The sequence below is a fragment of the Cherax quadricarinatus genome, chromosome 13, assembly GCF_038502225.1.
Source record: "Cherax quadricarinatus isolate ZL_2023a chromosome 13, ASM3850222v1, whole genome shotgun sequence".
NCBI lineage: Eukaryota > Metazoa > Arthropoda > Malacostraca > Decapoda > Parastacidae > Cherax > Cherax quadricarinatus.
In genome coordinates this window covers 5094213-5111712 of record NC_091304.1, presented here as the reverse complement: position 1 = coordinate 5111712, position 17500 = coordinate 5094213, and the positions used below count along the sequence as shown (strand labels likewise).

The 17500-nt window shown below is 43.3% G+C and overlaps 1 protein-coding gene across 3 annotated transcripts in view; it reads right to left on the bottom strand.

Moving 5' to 3' along the window:
* The window catches only part of LOC128688679 (uncharacterized), a 65655-nt gene that overhangs the window by 11149 nt on the left and 37006 nt on the right, over positions 1–17500 (bottom strand). For all 3 annotated transcript variants that reach the window (XM_070084407.1, XM_053776642.2, XM_070084408.1), the window contains exon 3: positions 14465–14613. In XM_070084407.1, coding sequence (XP_069940508.1) covers positions 14465–14613 — 149 coding nt within the window. The remainder of the gene's footprint in view (positions 1–14464; positions 14614–17500) is intronic.

Below are 17500 nucleotides of genomic sequence, written 5' to 3'. Positions count from 1 at the left end.
CATACAATTTAGGATTGTATGGTCCCGTGGGTTAGAACGTCCTGAATTTTCGCTAACCATAAGGCGGGCTAAAACAACACGGGTTCGAATCCTCGGCTAGTCGCAGTGTTGTTATTGATTAAATACCACTTGTTGGTGGTTGACGAACGGTGCCACTCTTATATATATATATATATATATATATATATATATATATATATATATATATATATATATATATATATATATATATATATATATATATATATATATATCAATGCTTCCCAGTGAATGTAATAATGATAATAATGATTATGATGATAATATAAATAAAAAGCATACAGATTTGTGCTGTGAGAAAATTTTCTCACGTCTGTTAAGGAATTCATTTCAACTTGTGCCTCGAGGGAACAGGAACACGAATCACATTTCCCCTTTACTGATTAAAAGTAACTTGACGTAATTACCTACCGATTACATTACCTCTTCGTAAATTTAGAGATTACCCTTAACTTGGCAATGTCCCATCTGGCCTTGACGAGTGTTGATGTGTTAATATAACGTATTGGTGTGAAGTTATAACACATACCGTGTTACATTTTAACCTGTGTTTTATTAAGCGAGGTTCCTGTTACAGTGAGTCAATAAATAAGGAATAAATAATTATGAAAGGAAGCTTTGACTTATAATCAAAATGCTACTACTTCTACCAATAAGAATAATAATAATAAAAATAATAATAAAATAAAATAATTAACTGTATTATAATTAATTTTATTATTATTATCATACCCATATAGAAACACTTTTCTCTCAGCCAGATTTCACAGTTTATGAAGAGAAATGTAACATTATTTAACAAGCAAATTAGCAGTCATAAAAGTGAACTATTCCAGTTAAGAATATAATAAAGAAAGTAAATACTGTAGGTGGATTAATCAGAATATTTAGAATAATGAAAATTAATGTTTAGCTAATATATCATCATTTATTCTTATCCATCAGGTTTAGTTCTGCGGCTCAGTACGTATATTAGAAATCTGAATAAAAGTAAAAATATCGTTTTTTTGGAATTGTATTTAATAATAAGAATTAACATGAAGGTATTATGTAAATTTAGCGTTAATTTTAGATTACAAAGCACTTCTTTCAAGTTAATGCTTGGTAATTAATACAATGATCTCTGCTGTTGTGTGTTATGAAACACCCGAATCAAAACAGACTGCAGCTACAGCCACACACATTAATCCTTAACATTATCCCTTTAGCGCTTAGTTATAATAATAACAATCATAATAATTTAGATTTACACCAAGTGTTACATGCTGGGAAAGAGGAACATTTCCTGCCATCCCGGCAGGTAACAATCACCCTGTGATATACCTTTACCCAACTACACTCTCAAGAAGATCACACACAACTGTCGTCTTCAACACGTCACTAAATTCACTGCTCTAAACTACTTGCACAATCCACACGCTGGATTGCTGTATTTCCTCCTCTTAGTCTATGTCTTATTAACGAGAGGTAAAGAGGAATAGTGAGCCAGTATATCAAGAATGCAATAAGAAAAGCGAGCCAGGGTGGAATCGTATAAACCATTTTCTGCAGTATTAATAATACTAAGAAGAACGGCTTCTACCACATATGCACTGAATCTGCATCACGCCAAACATAATTGTCATATTCTCTCTTATTAAGAAGAAAATTCTTGAGAAATGTGATATTTTAAACCAGAGTGAAATACAGACATCAAGAAATGGATTGTAATAAGGTATTTGAGAGAGATAGATCCCAGAGTAGAGTTTTACCTCTAGGGAAACGGACTAAACCAGAGAGTGACAACATTTTCCCTAGAGAACCACTACCTCCTAGAAAGCACAGTCCAGAGAAACTCAGAGAAACAGAAAGTAATTTTCTTCATGTCCTCGACGGAACTAGAAGAGGATATCCAGACGCACACACACACACACACACACACACACACACACACACACACACACACACACACACACACACACACACACACACACACACACACACACATACACACACATACACACATACATACACACACATTGGGAGGCAGAGCTCGAAAAAAGGGAGGAAGACTTCGGAAGGAAGCTAGAAGAGCTTGGAAGGAGGATGGAGGAGAGGTTAGCTGCAGAGAGCAGAAAGTAGGAGCAACATGCCATAATAGCAGAAGCCAAGATACAGCGCTTAGAAGAGGAATTGAGAAATCTGAAACAGCCTAAAGAAAAAAATAACAATACAGATACAGCATCAGGAACTTCTACTTCAGACACAGACAAGGGGACTGGACAGAGTAAGGAAGCTAAGGTCCTGTCAGACCCACATGGGGCCAAGACAAAGACAGGGAGCACACTAGGAACAAATGAGAGGTCGGAAGACATTGAAGGAGTTAGGATATATGCAGGGACTCTACCAGACACTTGCAGGGGCCAGGAACAGCTGAGCAGGAAAGACAGTCCAGTGAGCATAGGGGCCTCAGCTAGGGAAGGGATTGAAGGAAAAAACGTTCCAAGGGAAGGAACTAAAACACTTCAGAGGACACAATGGGAGACACAGTGGAAGGAAGAAAGGGAGAGATCAGTTTTTGTCTATGGGCTCCAGGAAGCCGAAGGGAAAACCTACGATGAAAGAAAACAGGTATCATAAAGGTGATAGGCGAGGGCGAAATGACCCAGGTGACAAATTTTCAGAGAATTGAGTGGTTCGCAAGAAGGAAACGGCCCCTCAAAGTAATTTTCAGGGCAGAATCAACTCGAGCCATGGCCCTGCAGGAGAATGCACGGCTGAAAGTCAAACCAGAGTTCCAGAGTGTGTACCTCGATCGAGACAGAACGCAAGAGGAAAGGATGATCCTGAAAGAGAGTGCAAAAACGAAATGAGGAATGGGAGGAAATGACAAAGAAAAGCAGAATAACCCAGACACAGGTGGAAGGGCAAACACACCCCCCTGAAACACCAGCAGAAGGAATCCAAACCACGACAACCCCAAATCAACTGAACAGTCTAAACCAACAATCACACACACTGATCCCTCTGTCCCCACCCCCCACACCACGAACCCCACCCCTACAGCAACCCCTATGGGAACTCTGCCCCCACCCCCACCGCAACCCCCCATAGACCCCCACCAGGGCTCCTGCTCTCCCAATCCCAGTAGTCTTCCAGGACCACAGTTTTAGAGCAGAAGTTGAAGGTTTGGTACACGAATGCAGATGGATTAAAGAATAAATATGAGGAGTGGCATGAAAGAATCCACGAGAAATCCCCAGACATCACAGCAGTCACAGAAACGAAACTCACTGAACACAGGAAAATAAGGAGATTAGTCGAAGAGCCAGGAAAGAGAATGCAGAGCAACAGTATTAAAATAAAACAGCATCGAAAGTCAAGTCTGACCCGAAACTGCTGTATAGCCACATCAGGAGGAAGACAGTCAAAGACCAGGTGACCAGGCTGAGGACAGAAGGTGGGGAACTCACAAGAAACGATCACGAGGTATGTGAGGAGCTCAACAGGAGATTTAAGGAAGCATTTACCGTAGAGAGAGGAAGAGCTCTGGGAAGACAGCACAGAGGGTAACATCAAGGAATATACCAACAAGTGTTGGATGACATGCAAACAACGGAGGAGGAGGTGTAGAAGCTGTTAAGTGACCTTGATACCTCAAAGGCGATGGGACCGGAGTAGAGACGCTGTGCGTGCCACTATCTTCAATGCATCCCTTGAAACTAGGCAACTACCTAAGGTATGGAAGACGGCAAATGTAGTCCCCATTTTTAAGAAAGGAGTCAGAAACGAGGCACTAAACTACAGACCAGTGTCTCTGACGTGTATAGTATGCAAAGTCATGGAGAAGATTATCAGGAGGAAGCGAACAGCCAGAGAAATGGCACGGCTGGCAATACTAGGAGAGGCAAGTGCCGGTCGTGCTTACAGCTTCGTTGTCTCAACTCTAATGGTTTCCTCCGCCAACACAGTAGTTGCCCTGGTTCAGGATGTTCTCCTGTGGAAAGTGATGATCCAGAGCCACCTCAGGCACCTGAACCCACTCCAACAGATCTCATCTCATCAGATATCTTGCAAGCAATTAAAGCAACAGGTACCAGGACACTCACACACATTCCCAAAGCAGCCCGTCCACACGCAGCTGGGAAAATATTTAAAATTATCTCAAGGAGGAACATGCAGAAAAATTCTTCGCCCAAAAATTCTAACAAAATAACACGTCAAGGGGGAAAAAAATCCCACGAAAAGACTACATAAACTGCAAAAATAAAAACCAGAAAGGCGTGTCTGATAAAAATTAAACTTACATTAAAAGGCTGGAACTGCTCAACAAAAACCACTAGAGAAAAAAGAACAGCCACCAAAAAATTTTCAGAGTAAAACTGAATAAACACCAGTTGGAAACATACAGTGGAGAAGGGGAACAAGCGAGGGTACATGAAAAGAGGAAGAGAGGCAGAGGGAAGAAAATGGGGAAGCAGGGAGAACAGAGAAAAAGAGAGGGAGTAAAAAGAGAGAGCCTAGTAAGAAATGAAGAGGGGAAAGGAAATAGAGGAAGAATTGAGAAAAAGAGAAAAGGAAGAAATGAGAGAAAACAGGTGAGAAAGATAAGAAATAAGGGAGAAAAGGAAAAAATGAAAGAGGCAGAGAGAAAGATGGTACATAAAAAAGAGATGATGGAGAATGGAGAAGGGAAAAAGACTGAAAGACGGGAGAAAGAGAGAAATTGGGATACAAAAAAGAGAGACAAGTGATTGAGAGATACAAGCAGGAAATTGAAGAAGCAAGAAGAATGGATACAAAAAAGAAAGAATATAAAGAAGGGGAGGAGGTAGGCATGAAGGAACAGCAGAGATATAAGAAAATATGACGAAACTGGGGAAGAGGTAGGTGATATATGTTATATGACAGGGGAATTAGGGCTGTGTGTTGAAAGTAATAACAAAATAATCAGGAAGAGGGTTATGAACAAAGGAGAAAAGAACGACAGTGTGATAAAGAAAATGAAGGGAGAGGGGAAATAAGAGGTAGGTGGAGAATGGAAGGAGGGAAATGAGAGAGAGAGAGAGAGAGAGAGAGAGAGAGAGAGAGAGAGAGAGAGAGAGAGAGAGAGAGAATGCTTGTGAGTGGTTGATGGGTAAAGAAGGAAGTGATCGAGGGAAAGAAAGGAAGGTTTTACTTAAAGGCAAAAAATAAAGAATGAAAGAAGTATAAGAGAAAGGCAGAGGAAGAGGGAAAACTAGTAATGTGAAGTAATACAATGTGTGACGTTCATGGTGGTGCCAGATGACACACAGATGATGGAGACATGGAGAACCAGATGATGGAGACATGGAGAACCAGATGACGGAGACATGGAGAACCAGATGATGGAGACATGGAAAACCAGATGATGGAGACATGGAGAACCAGATGACGGAGACATGGAGAACCAGATGCTCTAATAACAAATCACTGCATTTCTCCCACAATTCCTCTTTGTGCTACCAGCCACAAAAAAAAAATAGTTAGCGCCAAATGGACCGAAAATAATACCGGTTAGAAGTATTCGCCTCGGCCATGCGACAAGCACAATGGCTTCGATGAAATGTTGGAGTTACCCCCATAAATAAAGTCGCGCTTGATAAGAAAAAAAAAGGGCTTTTATTTGCCTGCTGTTGTTAATAGAGTCAATAAGACCTGTCAGGGACCTTTATAACTGTGACTGGGACGGAAATTGGTGTGTGGGCCGTCATATATTATTTTTTTGTTGATATATTACTATTGTAATTACTTAATTGAACGCTATTTATTATTAGTCATACCAGAAGGTGGACGTTCAAATGACTGCCTGATTTTTTTTCTTTGTTTCTTATTCCATTTTTTTATTGTTTTGTTCAAAATACGAGAAGGCCCTATTCATATTTTCAACGCTGGTGTACACCCCCCTATCGCCCCCTTTTTCCTCAATGCCCCCCTGGATCTTTCCATCTCCCCCAGGAGGGGGGACGGTAATTTCACAGTAGCTTCTTCGGTGAACTGTTCCCATTTTTTCCCTTCTATATGTTCAATTTTAACTCGGTCCACAAATACTTGGGTACAAGTGGCACTTTAGTTCAAGTAACACTTGAGTACATGTAACTCGTCTGCCCAATATACCCTCACAGAGTATATACGCCAAGAAGTGTATATTTCTTAGTAGATATACGCTGATTTAACTATCTTCACCTGTACAATTATGGTATACAGGTACAACGCAATCATAATGACCTTTGTACAAACGATATGATTCATGCGGGTTAAGCGCTTCCTTCTGTGAGCTGCCAGCTGGTGCTGCTATCTAGTGCTGGCACCTGACAACACCCTTGCTCAATAAACTACTTACCGGTCATTACGCGATCACTAACAACCTGACTGATCAGAATCAGGGCCGCAATTAACCGACTGAAGATCGAGCCTTCTCACCAGTCTTTGACCCCTTTATGCTTTTCTCTTTACATTTCGTTGTATAGGAGTTTTACAACGCCCTGCGCGTGCACTGGGGTGCAGTGAGCTGGTCGGTCTCTGACTTGGGCTTCACAGTCCAACGTAATTATAACAGTCGGACTTAATATGTCGTTCCAGCAGAAGCTGATAGGGGATTTTAAAGGTCTGTAAAGCAATTACATATTCGGGTTTCTGTCTCTATTTCTAATTTCTCTCTCTCTCTCTCTCTCTCTCTCTCTCTCTCTCTCTCTCTCTCTCTCTCTCTCTCTCTCTCTCTCTCTCTCTCTCTCTCTCTCTCTCTCTCTCTCTCTCTCTTTCTCTCACTTTCGAGATGAAAACACAGAGTCAGAGAAAGAGAATGAGAGAAGAGACAGACAGAAATACAGATAGATGGGAGCAGGATATAACGTGGAACAGAGGTCCTGGAACACAACTAATTCATTTTGCATTCTGCTGTGTTGCCCGAACACCTATCATCCCAGTGTGTGTGTGTGTGTGTGTGTGTGTGTGTGTGTGTGTGTGTGTGTGTGTGTGTGTGTGTGTGTGTACTCCACCACTATAAACAGCACGCAGTCCATCAGAGGTCAGCTACTCTCTTCACAAACTCACTGAAGCACAAACAAGCGTAAAAAACAAACGCTGCAATCAACAATAATTTGCATCGTAAGGGAACATTTACTATACAATAACAACAATAATAAAATTATTTTACAATGTATGTAAATCTTACAAATTTATTAGTTACTTCTTAATGCATGTTGCAAACCCCTGCTTATGCAGGGGATTTCATAATAATCTTAATTTTGATGAAGGTGGACCGGTAAGCCAGCAGAAGGCTTCAGTCAGATGACCAAAAGCTCCAGTGGCGGTACCATCTTATGACTGGGACCCGCGTCAAGAAACACATGCCTTGTTTCCTGGCGAATCTTACCTAATCTATGCAGAGCATATACTGAAGAGAGCCAGTATATATACGAAAGGGGGGCGGGGACGGGAGACAGAGAGAAAGCGGTTAAAAATGAAGGAAATACTGGTAGATGTAGTGGTGATTATGGTAGTAGTAGAAATATAAACACATATGCAGTATAATGTGATCCTTTATTGACTGCGTTTCGCCCACACAGTGGGCTTCTTCAAGTCACAAACAGAACTGTTCTGTTTGTGACTTGAAGAAGCCCACTGTGTGGGCGAAACGCAGTCAATAAAGGATCACATTATACTGCATATGTGTTTATATTTCCATTGTGTCGGTATTTTATACCATTTATTTCCATGGTAGTAGTAACAGAAGCAGTAGTACTGATTAGCGTGGCTCCAGTTCTTTCTCATTCTCAAAGAAGACACTAACAAGAATTCAAACCCCACTTTCGTGTCCACTTTTACATATGCTGACAAGTAATGAAAGTTAACTCTGAATAAGACACTCAAATGCTGCAGGCAAATACATGTATCAAGGAAATCTTTCGCTGTGCAACGAGAAAACAGTACGAGGTTCAACGGTGCTGCGTTAAAGAAAGAACTCAAAATGAGAGTAGCTTCTTTAACGACGTCAGCTCCCATGCTAGAACTGAGGTCATCGATAAATGATGTAGTAATAATACCTCCAGATTACTTAATCTTTAGAAACCGCAAGAAAGTCAATGTAGCCATGGACTGTAAAACTGAAAAGGTAGATTATGGGAACTTTTCTAGTGACAGAAGTTACGCTAATGATGACTCTTTTTCAGTGAGTCTGATTTCTGTTCATGAGATAATTGTATACTGAATGGTGGAGCATCTGTCTTGCGGTAGCAAACGGAGAGTTCAGCCTCCGTTGTTCATTGCCATGTTAAGCAATTTAAATAATGTAAAAAAATAAATAAGTCTGTCTTCAGACCTCCCTTAAAAGTAGGTTTAAGCTTCCAAACTCGAAAATACAGAAATCCACAAATGTTGGGTACGCCATGCAAGTCTTCTCTGTATTGTTCCAATTATAGTGTATGTACCTGCTTCGGAACTACATATACTATAATTGGAACGATTGTGGGAAATCAGGATTCTGCTGATTTACGGAACCATTAGACCCCCAGTAGGAGGGGGAGAGGGGATTTTTCACGACAGTAACCGAATTCCTCACTGATACAAGGAAGCTGCAAATAGCGACTCATACAAGTATCTCAGGGATCTTGCTGAGGCTATGTAGACCCCCCCCCTCCCCAACAAAAGTAACCATTAGCAGTACCATTAAATGCGCATTTCTTGTACGATGTGGGGGCTGACCAATGTGAGGGGCCTGACAACAGTCTCTCGCTCACCAGTGATACTACTACCTACAACTGGCTTGCTACACCGCCCTGTGTGAACGAGATGTAAGAATTCAGTTACCTAGAGGTGGGATGACAGGCTTCTGGAATGAATTCCACTAATGGCTTGATTGCATCAAACCTCTCAGTCATAACTCACACATTCACCCTCAATTGTACACAGCGATACAGAGAAGATTAATATGTCACGGGTCATAATACTTGAGTAGTATTATATACTATATACTGTATATTATATACTGTTAACAGATAAAGTTTCGAAGATGAGGAGGCCGAAGAGGACTGTATCACACTTAATCCCTTGAGAACACACTAGAGCACTTAGAGTGAACTCCTTAGAAAGGAGAGGAAATAAATAGCACATCATCTATACCTGGAAAATGCATCACCGGATACATAATTAACACACTAAAATAATTAGGAACGAATAGCAACATTATCAAAGGCTGGGTTGCTCTAGGAACAACTACAATAAACTGTCACCATCTGAGGGGTCACAGCTCTTCAACTTTCTACCATCTGGTACAAGACTTACTGCTAACAGAGGTGGAAGTTTTTAAGAGGAAAAGTTGAAAAGTTTCTGAGGAAAGTGCTTCATACCCAAGGCTGTGATGGTTAGGTTTGCCTACGGACGCATGCAGCAATAACCTGGCTGATCATCTGGTCACCAGGGAAGCAGAGGAATGAACCGGACTACTAGAGTAAAAAAAAATCTCTCAAAACTGGAGAGAGGAATGTCACAATTTATGTCGTATGTGTCCCATTACTCTTCCCTCGTCAGAATTTTCACTGATATTTATTCGTCTTTTTGAAACTCTGACTTTTATTCAGATTTTTTTTTTTTTTTGCTCATTCTTCGCAGCATTTCATGAAATACAGTGTGTGTGTGTGTGTGTGTGTGTGTGTGTGTGTACTCACCTAATTGTACTCACCTAATTGTGGTTGCAGGGGTCGAGACTCAGCTCCTGGCCCCGCCTCTTCACTGATCGCTACTGGATCCTCTCTCTCTCTGCTTCCTGAGCTTTGTCATACCTCTTCTTAAAACTATGTATGGTTCCTGCCTCCACTACTTCACTTGCTAGGCTATTCCACTTGCTGACAACTCTATGACTGAAGAAATACTTCCTAACGTCCCTGTGACTCGTCTGAGTCTTCAGCTTCCAGTTGTGACCCCTTGTCCCTGTGTCCCCTCTCTGGAACATCCTATCTCTGTCCACCTTGTCTATTCCCCGCAGTATCTTGTATGTCGTTATCATGTCTCCCCTGACCCCTTCTGTCCTCCAGTGTCGTCAGTCCGATTTCCCTTAACCTTTCCTCGTACGACATTCCCTTGAGCTCTGGGACTAGCCTTGTTGCAAACCTTTGTACTTTCTCTAACTTCTTGACGTGCTTGACCAGGTGTGGGTTCCAGACTGGTGCTGCATACTCCAGTATGGGCCTAACATACACAGTGTACAGTGTCTTGAACGATTCCTTATTGAGGTATCGGAACGCTATTCTCAGGTTTGCCAGGCGCCCGTATGCTGCAGCGGTTATTTGGTTGATGTGTGCCTCCGGTGATGTACTCGGTGTTATGGTCACCCCAAGGTCTTTCTCCCTGAGTGAGGTCTGTAGTCTTTGTCCACCTAGCCTATATTCTGTCTGCGGTCTTCTTTGCCCCTCCCCAATCTTCATGACTTTGCATTTGGCTGGATTGAATTCGAGGAGCCAGTTACTGGACCACATGTCCAGCCTCTCCAGGTCTCTTTGCAGTCCTGCCTCATCCTCGTCCGATTTAATTCTTCTCATCAACTTCACGTCATCTGCGAACAGGGACACTTCAGAGTCTATTCCTTCCATCATGTCGTTCACATATATCAAAAATAGCACTGGTCCTAGAACTGACCCCTGTGGGACCCCGCTCGTAACAGGCGCCCACTGTGATACCTCTTCACGTACCATGACTCGTTGCTGCCTCCCTGTCAGGTATTCCCTTATCCATTGCAGTGCCCTTCCTTTTATGTGTGCCTGATCCTCCAGCTTCTGCACTAATCTCTTGTGGGGAACTGTGTCAAAGGCCTTCCTGCAGTCTAGGAAAACGCAATCTACCCAACCCTCTCTCTCGTGTCTTACTTCTGTTACCTTGTCATAAAACTCCAGGAGGTTTGTGATACAAGATTTGCCTTCCATGAACCCATGCTGGTTTTCATTTATAATCTTGTTCCTTTCCAGGTGTTCGACCACTCTCCTCCTGATAATCTTCTCCATGACTTTGCACACAATACATGTCAGAGACACAGGTCTGTAGTTTAGTGCCTCGTTTCTGTTTCCTTTCTTAAATATGGGGACTACATTAGCTGTCTTCCATTTCTCAGGTAGTTGCCCAGTTTCAAGGGATGTGTTGAAGATTGTGGTTAGAGGCACACACAGCATCTCTGCTCCTTCTCTAAGGACCCATGGGGAGATGTTGTCCGGTCCCATCGCCTTTGAGGTGTCAAGGTCACTTAAGAGCTTCTTCACCTCCTCCTCAGTTGTTCGTATGTCATCCAACACTTGTTGGTATATTCCCTCTTGATGTTCCCTTCTGTGCTGTCTTCCCACAGCCCTTCCTGTCTCTACTGTAAAAACTTCCTTAAATCTCCTGTTCAGCTCCTCACATACCTCCTGATCATTTCTTGTGAGTTCTCCACCTTCTGTCCTTAATCTGATCACCTGGTCTTTGACTGTTGTCTTCCTCCTGATGTGGCTATACAACAGTTTCGGGTCAGTCTTGATTCTCGATGCTATGTCATTTTCATACTGTCGCTGGGCCTCCCTCCTTACCTGTGCGTACTCATTCCTGGCTCTGCGACTGATCTCCCTATTTTCGTGTGTTCTCTGCCTTCTGTACTTTTTCCATTCTCTATTGCACTTTGTTTTTGCCTCCTTACACCGTCGGGTAAACCAGGGGCTTGTTCTGGTCTTCCCGTTGTTACTGTTGCCCTTGGGAATGAACCTTTCCACTGCCTCCTTGCATTTTGTTGCTACATATTCCATCATTTCATTTACTGGCTTTCCTGCCAGTTCTCTGTCCCACTGGACCTCCCGCATGAAGTTCTTCAACCCTATGTAGTCCCCTCTTTTATAGTCAGGCTTTTCCCATTCTACTCCTGTTATTCTCTCCACTTGCAGCTCTACTATGTATTCAAAGCACAGAACCACGTGGTCGCTAGCTCCTAGGGGACTCTCATACTTGATATCCTCAATGTCTGAGCTGCCCAGGGTGAACACAAGGTCCAATCTTGCTGGTTCATCCTCCCCTCTCACTCTGGTAGTGTCCTTAACATGTTGGTGCATGAGGTTTTCCAGCACCACGTCCAACATCCTGGCTCTCCATGTTTCGGGACCCCCATGTGGCTCCAGGTTTTCCCAGTCAATCTCCCTGTGGTTGAAATCCCCCATAACCAGCAACTTTGCTCTGCTGGAGTGAGCTCTTCTTGCCACCTCAGCAAGTGTGTCCACCATTGCTCTGTTGCTCTCTTCATATTCCTCTCTTGGCCTCCTGCAGTTCTGTGGTGGATTATACATCACTGCAATGACCACTTTGTGTTCCCCAGACTGAAGTGTACCTGCTATGTAGTCTCTTTCTCCTGTCTCATCTATTCCTTCCATTTTCTCGAATTTCCATCTGTTTTTTACGAGCAGAGCAACCCCCACCTCCCCCCCCTACCCCCTTCTATCTTTCCTCATGATCTGGTATCCTTGTGGGAAGATTGCATCTGTTATTTTCTCCATGAGTTTTGTTTCTGTAACTGCTATGATGTCTGGGGACTTCTCATTGATTCTTTCTTGCCATTCCTCATGTTTATTCGTTAATCCATCTGCATTTGTGTACCAAACCTTCAACTTCTGTTCTAATACTGTAACTGTGGTGCGGGGGGTGGAAACAGAGGGATCGGTGTGTGATGGTTGGTTTGGAATGTTCAGTTGCCTTGGGGGTGTCGTGGCTGGAGTCCTTCTGCAGGTGTTTCTGGGGGGTGCGCTTGTCCTTCCATTTGATCCTGGGTTATTCTGCTCTCCTTTTTCATTTCCTCCCATTTCTCCTTTCGTTTTTGAACTCTCTCTTTCATTGTCTTCCTTTCGTCCTGTGTTCTGTCTCGGTCGAGGTACACACTCCGGAACTCCTGCTTGCCTCTCAGCCGTGCTTTCTCCTGCAGGATCATGGTTTCGGGTTGATTCTGCCTTGAAAATTACTTTGAGAGGCCGATTCCTTTTCTTTGTGAACCACCCAATTCTCCGTGTGTGTGTGTGTGTGTCTGTGTGTCTGTGTGTGTGTGTGTGTGTGTGTGTCTGTGTGTGTGTGTGTCTGTGTGTGTCTGTGTGTGTGTGTATGTGTGTGTGTGTGTGTATGTGTGTGTGTGTGTGTGTGTGTGTGTGTGTGTGTGTGTGTGTGTGTGTGTGTGTGTGTGTGTGTGTGTGTGTGTGTGTGTGTGTGTGTGTGTGTGTGTCTGTGTGTGTCTGTGTGTGTCTGTGTGTGTGTGTGTATGTGTGTGTGTGTGTACTCACCTATATGTGGTTGCAGGGGTCAAGTCACAGCTTCTGGCCTCGCATCTTTGCCGGTAGCTAATAGGTCCATTCTCTCTTTCTCTCTCTCTCTCCCTCTCTCTCTCTCTCTCTCTCTCTCTCTCTCTCTCTCTCTCTCTCTCTCTCTCTCTCTCTCTCTCTCTCTCTCTCTCTCTCTCTCTCTCTCTCTCTCTCCCTGCTCCAAGAACCTTATCGTACCTCTCCTTAAAGCTATGTATGGATCCCGCCTCTACCACTTTACTCTCCAGATTGTTACACTTCCTGACAACTCTAAGGCTGAAGAAATGCTTCCCAACATCCCTATAACTAATCGGAGTTTCTCTCACCATACACCTAGTTATCGTTATAGCTCACACACATACACACACACACACACACACACACACACACACACACACACACACACACACACACATACACACACACACACACACACACACACACACACACACACACACACACACACACACACACACACACACACACACACACACACACACACACACACACACCCACACACTCGCCTCCCCTCCTGTTATCCAAGTCCATAAACAGACCGAATACAAATTTAAACTAGCCACGCCTAATTTGCAGCCAGTCAGTAGTCCCTCAACAAGCTGAGTAAACTGAATTAAAAAAAAAAACAGAAATGATAAGTGGAAAGAAGGCAGCGTTGTAAGAAGCAATACGGATTACGAACGCTCTTCCTCTCGGCTTCCCCGCACGGGGAGAAAGAGGCAGGACGAATGTAATTTATGCAGCAATCTGATAGCGGCCTGAACCAATTATTGTGCCATTGAACGAATGTTATAATAGAGGAGGGGAGAAAGAGGTCTTCTTCCCGATACGAACATCGTTGAAAATTCGTTGTGAATAAACGTTCTGCTGTAGAGGACGTATATATATTTTCTGTTGGTTGTATTGTTATGTGTGATTCTTAGTTATTACGTTTTATATGTGCGTGCGCAAGCACACACACACATTCAACCCCTGCAACCATAAATAGGTGAATACACACACACACACACACACCCACACACACACACACACACACACACTCACACACACACACCAAAGCTGTGCCATCTGGGACCTCAGTACCTCTAGGACCCAGATGATAACCCTCCAGGACCCACCTGGTGATGAAGATTATACCGTCTGGGGCTTCGATCCCCAGCTGGTCGTGGGCGTTGTGGTGGAGGCGTTGCTTAGTGAATGCTGACTGGGGGATCACGCCCCCCAGAGCTGGCAACACAGCTTCACGGAAGATCTGTCGCTTCTTCAACTGAGGGTAGAGACCGGGAGCTTATTTACTGGGGGGTCAGTCCCTGATAATAATAATAATAATAATAATAATAATAATAATAATAATAATAATTAATAATAATAATAATAATAATCGTAATAATAATTATTTCTACAAGTACATGATACAACTTCTATAGACCATAGCTGACAACATTGACATACTATATAGAAAGCCTTTTATTATACTGAGCATTTCGTGCAACTTAGGTTAATTTTGTCCCCCAGGATGAGACCCACAACAGTCGGCTAACACCCAGGTACCTACTTACTGCTAGGTGAACAGGGACAGCAGGTGTCTTAAGGAAATACACCCAAAGGTTTCACACGTACCAGAGATCGAACCACGGACACTCAGCGCGTGAGCTGAGTGCTCTTCCAACACATATAATACTTTGTAAGACAATCGTAATCATCTAAAATTATCTAATTGTATCCAAATAATCTAAACTCATTGTTGTGCAGTCGCCGTGTGAATATAATTATGTGTTTACCGTGTAAATCTGTGTGTGTAAGTCTTTGTGTGTATGTCTCTGTGTGCGTAAATCCCTCCGTGATTGTATTCATGCATGTAAGTCTCTATGTGTATATGTCTGTGTGTACGCATTCATCTTTATGTGTATGTATGGTTCTTTGTGTATGTAAATTTCTGTTTTATGTTGCTGGGAGGAAGGGAATATTGGTGTGGTTACTAGGGGGTATTTCCGTGTTACTAGGAGGAGAGGGTAATACTGGTATAGTTACTAGGAAGGTATTTCTGGAGGGTTTCTGAGCGGACGGAGGATCGATTCTCCAATCGCTCACTGATTTGAATGACCCACGAGGGTTTATTGTTTCTTATAATAATAGAAATAATAATAGGCAATAATATAAATTTTAGTGTTGCAATGATTGCCTTCACTTGTTCTTGTGTTATTTTCGAATGTGTGTGTGTGTGTGTGTGTGTGTGTGTGTGTGTGTGTGTGTATGTGTGTGTGTGTGTGTGTACTCACCTATTTGTACTCACCTATTTGTGGTTGCAGGGGTCGAGTCCTAGCTCCTGGCCCCGCCTCTTCACCGGTTGCTACTAGGCCCTCTCTCTCCCCGCTCCATGAGCTTTATCAAACCTCGTCTTAAAACTGTGTATGGTTCCTGCCTCCACTACGTCATTTTCTAGGCTATTCCACTGCCTTACAACTCTATGACTGATGAAATACTTCCTACTATCTCTCTGACTCATTTGTGTCTTCAACTTCCAATTGTGGCCTCTTGTTTCTGTGTCCCCTCCCTGGAACATCCTGTCTTTGTCCACCTTGTCTATTCCACGCAGTATTTTATATGTCGTTATCATGTCTCCCCTGACCCTCCTGTCCTCCAGTGTCGTCAGGCCGATTTCCCTTAATCTTTCTTCATAGGACATTCCCCTTAGCTCTGGAACTAACCTTGTCGCAAACCTTTGTACTTTCTCTAGTTTCTTGACGTGCTTTATCAAGTGCGGGTTCCAAACAGGTGCTGCATACTCCAGTATGGGCCTGACATACACGGTGTACAGTGTCTTGAATGATTCCTTACTAAGGTATCGGAATGCTGTTCTCAGGTTTGCCAGGCGCCCATATGCTGCAGCAGTTATCTGATTGATGTGTGCTTCCGGAGACATGCTCGGTGTTATACTCACCCCAAGATCTTTCTCCTTGAGTGAGGTTTGCAGTCTTTGGCCACCTAGCCTATACTCTGTCTGTGGTCTTCTGTGCCCTTCCCCTATCTTCATGACTTTGCATTTGGCAGGATTAAATTCGAGAAGCCATTTGCTGGACCAGGTGTCCAGTCTGTCCAGGTCTCTTTGAAGTCCTGCCTGGTCCTCATCAGATTTAATTCTCCTCATTAACTTCACATCATCTGCAAACAGGGACACTTCTGAGTCTAACCCTTCCGTCATGTCGTTCACATATACCAAAAATAGCACTGGTCCTAGGACCGACCCCTGTGGGACCCCGCTCGTCACAGGTGCCCACTGTGATACATCATTACGTACCATGACTCGTTGTTGCCTCCCTGTCAGGTATTCTCTGATCCATTGCAGTGCCCTTCCTGTTATATGCGCCTGATGCTCTAGCTTCTGCACTAATCTCTTGTGAGGAACTGTGTCAAAGGCCTTCTTGCAGTCCAAGAAGATGCAATCAACCCACTCCTCTCTCTCTTGTCTTACTTCTGTTATTTTATCATAAAACTCCAGAAGGTTTGTGACACAGGATTTGCCTTCCGTGAATCCGTGCTGGTTGGCATTTATACTCCTGTTCCGTTCCAGGTGCTCCACCACTCTCCTCCTGATAATCTTCTCCATAATTTTGCATACTATACACGTCAATGACACAGGTCTATAGTTTAGTGCCTCTTTTCTGTCTCCTTTTTTGAAAATGGGAACTACATTTGCCGTCTTCCATACCTCAGGTAGTTGCCCAGTTTCCAGGGATGTGTTGAAGATTGTGGTAAGTGGCACGCACAACATATCTGCTCCCTCTCTAAGGACCCACGGAGAGATGTTGTCCGGTCCCATTGCCTTTGAGGTATCGATGTCCCTTAGCAGTTTCTTCACCTCCTCCTCATCTGTATGTATGTCGTCCAACACTTGTTGGTGTATTCCTTGCTGGTGTCCCCATCTGGTCTGTCCCCCCAGAGTCCTTCCTGTCTCTACTGTAAATACTTCCTTAAATCTCGTGTTGAGCTCCTCACATACCTCTTGATCGTTTCTTGTGAGTTCTCCACCTTCTTTCCTCAGCCTTATCACCTGGTCCTTGACTGTTGTCTTCCTCCTAATGTGGCTATACAGCAGTTTCGGGTCAGATTTGACTTTCGATGCTATGTCGTTTTCATACTGTCGCTGGGCCTCC